Source organism: Sinocyclocheilus anshuiensis, unplaced genomic scaffold (assembly GCF_001515605.1).
Source record: "Sinocyclocheilus anshuiensis isolate Anshui unplaced genomic scaffold, SAMN03320099.WGS_v1.1 scaffold407, whole genome shotgun sequence".
Lineage (NCBI taxonomy): Eukaryota > Metazoa > Chordata > Actinopteri > Cypriniformes > Cyprinidae > Sinocyclocheilus > Sinocyclocheilus anshuiensis.
The window spans coordinates 786,906-793,316 of NW_015552593.1; the positions used below are offsets into that span (position 1 = coordinate 786,906).

At 35.5% G+C, this 6,411-nt stretch overlaps 1 protein-coding gene across 3 annotated transcripts in view; it reads right to left on the reverse strand.

The window, feature by feature from the left end:
- LOC107665604 (cGMP-dependent protein kinase 1-like) overlaps positions 1-6,411 on the reverse strand; it is an 80,535-nt gene that overhangs the window by 56,446 nt on the left and 17,678 nt on the right. For all 3 annotated transcript variants that reach the window (XM_016456542.1, XM_016456541.1, XM_016456543.1), the window contains exon 3: positions 2,877-2,990. In XM_016456542.1, the coding sequence (XP_016312028.1) occupies positions 2,877-2,990 (114 nt within the window). The remainder of the gene's footprint in view (positions 1-2,876; positions 2,991-6,411) is intronic.

Below are 6,411 nucleotides of genomic sequence, written 5' to 3' on the forward strand. Positions count from 1 at the left end.
TCCGCTGTTAAATGTCTTCCTGAGTTCGTCTCCCTTGGTTCCTGAAAATAAAGTCTTGGTAAAGTATTCTTCAGCGTCTCCTCGTTCCTCGTGTGTGTACATCGTGACAATAACAGCATTTATTTGAAATAGAAGTATTTTATAACACTGTATTAATTTATATACTGAACTGTTACAGGTGACCAGTTTCCTTTTTTTTTCTAAATGTTATAATTTGAAGGCTTCACTCAGCAATTACATATATGTGATTAATTTGATGAATCAGCATTTAATGTAAATTTTGTATCTCTTCTAAAATACAACAACTTTAGTTATAGTAAAGATACTGAACATCTGTGGTTTGGTGTCATTCTGTAAAGCAACAAACGAATGCGCTTGCTTTAATAATGTTCTTAGTTTTCCCCCGGGCTTCTAATGTGCTTGCTAGGCTATGTCAGTGTTTCTCTTATGTTGAGCATCCACTTGGGTTCAATAATTACATCAGAGGATTGTGATAAAGAGCCTTCATCTAGCATGTGCTGTGAAGCACTGGACCTGCTCTCTGTTGCTCTGCTCTGTTGTTTATAGCTGTGAAAGGACAGGGCAGCTGTAGGGTGGGTAAGATCACAGCAGGTCAAAACCACTTTAAGCGCTGACATATCTGGGCTGTTTCCCTTGTGCATTCTAATACTCTAAGCCACAGCTTCTCCAGAAGACTCATTTACATGCAGACACCACTGGAAACCAACTACAACAAAAGGTAAGTGTTTGAAAGAAAGAGACAGGGAGATAAAGATGAATATCCACACATGCAGCTACTGTATGCAAGGACTTGGATGGCAATACAAATACTTTCTCTGAGGAAAAGTGCTGTCTGCCATAGCTAAATTTGTAGTTGCGAAACATTTGAAAGTTGTCTGATCGTTTTGAAATGAAATGCAGCTATATTCAACGAGCCCCACAATTTGTGGTGTCATTCATGTCTCTAGCACAAAGAGTGTAGGGCAAGTTACATATTGAAGTTTTATATAGTAATTCAGTATATGATATTGCATACTTAGTTTAAAAGGCTCATATTTTTGTTGTGCTTACATTTGAGATGTAAAGTTGTCTAAATCATCCTTTTGAGGTGGGAAAACGCATCTAGGCAGATGACCTTTTGTTTATGGTTACAGCACGTCCCTTTTCTGGTAGGTTTGGGCATGTTGTGTGAAAATTACTAGGTTTACATGTTCATTACATAAATTAAAATATTTAACACAAATAAGGATGCAAAAAATGGACAATATTTTTCAAAACAGTGTGATAATTGCTCATTTAAAATGTTATCTGCAGTGCTGTACAATTTCCAGCTAGGTTTCCCATAAAACTGCTCTAAAGGAATTGAGGAAAAAATTTGAATTATCTATTGTAATCAACAACATGCAACAGATTCTTAAAAAGTATAAAATTCCTTTAAATTTACATGAACTGAACTGAAGTGAAAACAACTGAGATGAATATTATCCAGATTCTATTCCGAGTGAAATTAGAGATGGGTTTGCTGGTGGCAGTCGTGCACAAGGGACATGTGTCGCATTTGGCCGTGCATGGAGAGATCAGACACATGCATGTCCCTTAATCCCAGTCCAGCTCACTTCCTGTCCCAGACGCTATCCAGAGAACCAGAGACAGAGAGCAGAGGAGCGCAGAAACACCATAAACACAGCCGGAGGAGGAGAGATAGAGGAAGGAGAAAAAGAGCCAAGCGGAGGCAAGAATAGAATATGCATGAAGGAGAACAATGGTACAGAGGAAAAAGAAAATGAAGAGAAGAATGGAGTAATAAATGAGAGAAAGGCTTGCAAATAATTCAGAAACCACACAGCACACAAGCCTGTGCATAAGAGATGATCTGGCTAAAATCTGTTAAGTGTTTCACAATTTACTTTTTTAATTGGGAGAAAAATACTTTTTTCTCCCAATTCTGAATTTATATCTTACAATTAACTGAATTTTGACTTTCTTTCTCACAATTTACATTTAAATTTTGAATTTACATCTGACAATTCTGTTTATATCTTGCAATTCAGATTTTTTTCTCTGAATTCTGAGTTACTTTGCATTTCGCAATTGAAATTTGCGTTTTTTCTCTCTCAATTCAGACTTTTTTCTTGCAATTGCAAGTTCATATATCATAATTCAGACTTTTCTTCTCAGAATTGCGGGTTATAAACATATCTTGCAGTTATATGTCACACTTGACTATATCTCACAATTCTGTTTATATCTTGCAATTCTATGTTTATGTCTTGCAATTCTGAGTTTATATAACTGAGATTTAAAAAACGTCTGAATTGCGCTCAGAATTGCTAGAGAAAAGTTTGAATTGTGAGATAAAAAGTCATGTTTCGTGACGTCATGTTTTTAATCCCGTGGCGGATTAACAGTGGTCATTAACTGTGGCTATTACAGAATCAGTTGGAGCAATTTGGGGCTTTTTATAAATGTGGAAAAGCCTAATGAAAATGTGGTCATTTGAAAAGAATTGCCAAATTTTAATACTTAGGGTAAAGGGGGTTGTTTAAATCACAAAATAACCAATAACAGACTACAATATCCAAGAACTATTTTTCACTCATTTGTTATCTCTTAATATTAATTCAGCCCTCATATCTCTCTCAATCTGGCCTCCTGTCTATCAATGGATTCACAGATTATCATCACAGATGGAGTGACTAGATGTCTTCTATCGTACCGAGAATTATAATCCTCCGGTGGCAGATTGGGAAATGTGGCCTAGAACAGACTCAAGCTGTGTTAGTCTATGTATGCAGTTGAAAAAATGTCCCTTGCTTGAGCCATCAGAATCCAAATTAGGTTAATTTTATTTATCACTGCACTCTGTTTGTACTCACTTCTCACAGTGGCCGTCCTGGTGCAGTTATAAAGGATGGCGAGCTCTCCAAACACTTTTCCTGGTCCCATAGTGCACAGCTTCAATCCTTCTTTAGACACTTCAACTTTTCCCTCTGAAAAAAAAACACCACAACTGTAAATAACAGAGTGAACACTTTTAAACAATATTTATACATACTGAAATAGAGACACATTTAATGAGTTCAGTTTAAAACTAGATCATAATAGTCAGAATAATGGTGAATTTCATGACACCTGGGAAGAATGTCGCCGTCATTTTAATCTCAAAATCAAAAGTAAAAATATAAGAAATGTTTTGATTAAAAGATTAAGTGTAATAATATTTTGTTTTCATTATTACATTTTTTAAACAAAATATAAAAAATACTAATGAGAATCACAATGCAGAAATTTTAATGGTCTTAAAAACAGGCTTCATACTCGTGCATGTATATGCTATATATAATGTTTAGTCGCCTTTAGTGTAACTGCACATTAAAATACACCTCTCTCTCTCTCTCTATCAGAGGTGTCAACTGTAGATGTGCTGATATGATACACTGTGAGCAGAATAACAGGAAGTCGAGCAGCTTTTCTCACTTTTCAGCAGCTGATCACACAGACAGGTGACAACACAGGTGAACGACCATGTGAGATGAGAGAGAGCAGTGCAGAGAGAGATATTGAAAAGGTGTGAGGGGCATATCAAGGTTATAGAGAGGAGAGATAGTGAGATATGAGAATGCAAGAGAATGAGAGAAAAGAGAGAGATTTGATGACTCTTCCCTTATGATGGACTATCATTAATATTCAGATCTGGCAGTACAGGATTATGGGGCAGAATGAATTTCATGTGGCCTTGACCTAATCAAACCTTTCTCTGCATTCATTATAATCATGGTTCAAAATTAACTGTTTTCCACACTTGCCAACGGCGAATGAATTGAGAAAATTTACAAGTCATAAAAATTGTATTTAACATCTGTAGACAATGGAATTATTTAGATGTTTTTACTTTGCATACTCATGACAAACAGCACAGATCATTCTGGATGAGCCAGTCTCCGTCTGTCTGTGATATTTCTGTTTTAGTGGCTTAATGCGTGAAATATTCCACATATGTGTCACCACATGGAGTTCTTCAGAAAATGAAATTAGGCATTCTAGATGAACTGATACCATTTCCTTTGAGGTAAACGATGCAACAGATGTTTTCCTGAGTAGATGCTTTATGTCTTTGATTTGAAAAACGCACATCACTTACATCTGAGAGAGTCTGTCTATCATTCTTACAGTTTGACATAAAGCATGTAATGTTGCTGTTCCTAATAAAGTTACCTGTTTTATGCTGTTTTATTTACTCACCAAAGCCAAATGTTACTCATTTATGCATTCTGCGCTTTTAATTTTATCCCCCGATAATCAGAATTAATAATGCTATTCATGTAGTCAAGATCAGGGTTGTAGGGAACATATTTACTTTACTGTTCAAACGTTTGGGATTTATTTATATTTTATTAATACTTTCATTTAGCAAGGATGCATTGAATTGATTAAACTGAAGGAAAATATATTTATAATGTTAAAAAATCTATCACGGATTCTGTAAAAATAAGCAGAACAGCTGTTTCCAACATAGATAGTAATGTTTCTTGAACACATTAAAGACATATTTTTAAAAAATTACATTTTAAAATATATTACAACTACTATTTATTATGACTTATTTTAATTTGTAATAATATTTCACAATATTACTGTTTTTACTGTATTGTGATGAATAAATTCATCCTTGATGAGTTTAAGAGATTAAAAATCTTAGCAACACTAAACTTTGAACACTAGTGTAAGCGTGTATACAAGAGAGAAATATAATCATTATACCAAATGCTTTAAGATCATATTAAAATAAGAGGTTAGAACATGCAAATAACTTCTCATGTAATGTCAGAGTGTAAGATAATATTCAAAACAGGCTAAGAATTTATTAACAAGTGGCCCACAACAGGCCATAAATGTGTGATATAAAACTAGACTGTAACTATCTGAGCCATTAAAGAATTAAATATTAAATATGAACACAGCTTATTATCACCGCAGGACATACTCAAACACTTCAAACAGGACATTCATAAAGTCATAAAAGGATTTAAGCCTAGCATGTACACTCATTAAATAGAATGACATTAATGTAGAAGAAAAATTAAGGAATACAACCAAAAGGACTGTGAAGACTATGAGCATGAACAGGGTCAAAGTTGTAAAGTTCAGTCCAGAGTTTGTTCACACTGAAAAGCTGTAGTCATTTTAAGTGTCTCAAATGTTTTTCCCAAAGCTAATACACCCACCACCACAACAGGAAGTAATAATGTCCAATAGCGTGACCTCCAGTTCCTCCTCGGACAGACACAGGAAGCTATGACCCAAAGGGTCAAGGACATTGCTGTGAACAACTGATTACTTTTCCCAACATGCACTAATGTGCTTCTTTGGCAAAGAATGGAAAACTACAATGCACATACACACACTGACATGTTAAAGGGTTAGTTCACCCAAAAATGAAAATTCTGTCATTAATTACTCACCCTCATGTAGTTTCAATCCTGTTTCAGCTGAGCCACGCGGATACGCTGTTTCCGTTCAGATCAAATCACAACAACGTAGGAAACAGATCCGGCATGACGCAGCTGACACAGAACAGCATACACTGTTCTCGTAGTTTCGTATAATTATGGTTGAACCCCCTGATGTCACATGGATTATTTTACAGATCTCCTTGCTACGTTTCTGGACTTGGGAACATTTCAGTTGCGTTGCTGTCTATGCAGGGTCAGACAGCTCTCAAGATTCCATCAAAAATATCTTAATTTGTGTTCCAAAGATGAACGAAGGACTAACGGGTTTGAAACGACATGAGGGTGAGTAATTAATGACATAATTTTCATTTTTGGGTGAACTAACCCTTTAAGGGCTGGCAGTGTAAGGCAGGTAACATTGCTCAAACTGTTTGCTCTATCATGGTTATTAAGCACTATTGTTCAGAGCAGCTCCTAATGCCCTAATGCCCTACAGCCAATCATATATTACCCATGATTCACAGAGATAAGAAGTAGAGGAAGAGCGAGAGACAGAGATGTTCCCCTGACATGGGCTCTACTAAACAAACATTAATAACTCGGAGACAGATGCTAAGTGATCGAACAGGCAGGAATGAAATAATGCATGAAATGAAATAAAGAGAGCGGACTGCAGATAAGGCCACTGAAGACAGATATTAAATGATGAGAGATTGTCTTGTGTTTACTCTGCAGGCTGAAATGGACTCTGCATGCTATACATCTGAGTAAAACAAAACACTGAGCAGGAAATAATGCAGGGCGGGACTTGATTTTATCCACTGGGATTTGATTGGACTGAGCATTTGTGCTCAGTTGTGCAATGATATTATTGGTTGTTATACAGTATATATATACATATATATATATATATATATATATATATATATATATTATAACTATACCATTTTAAAGTTTG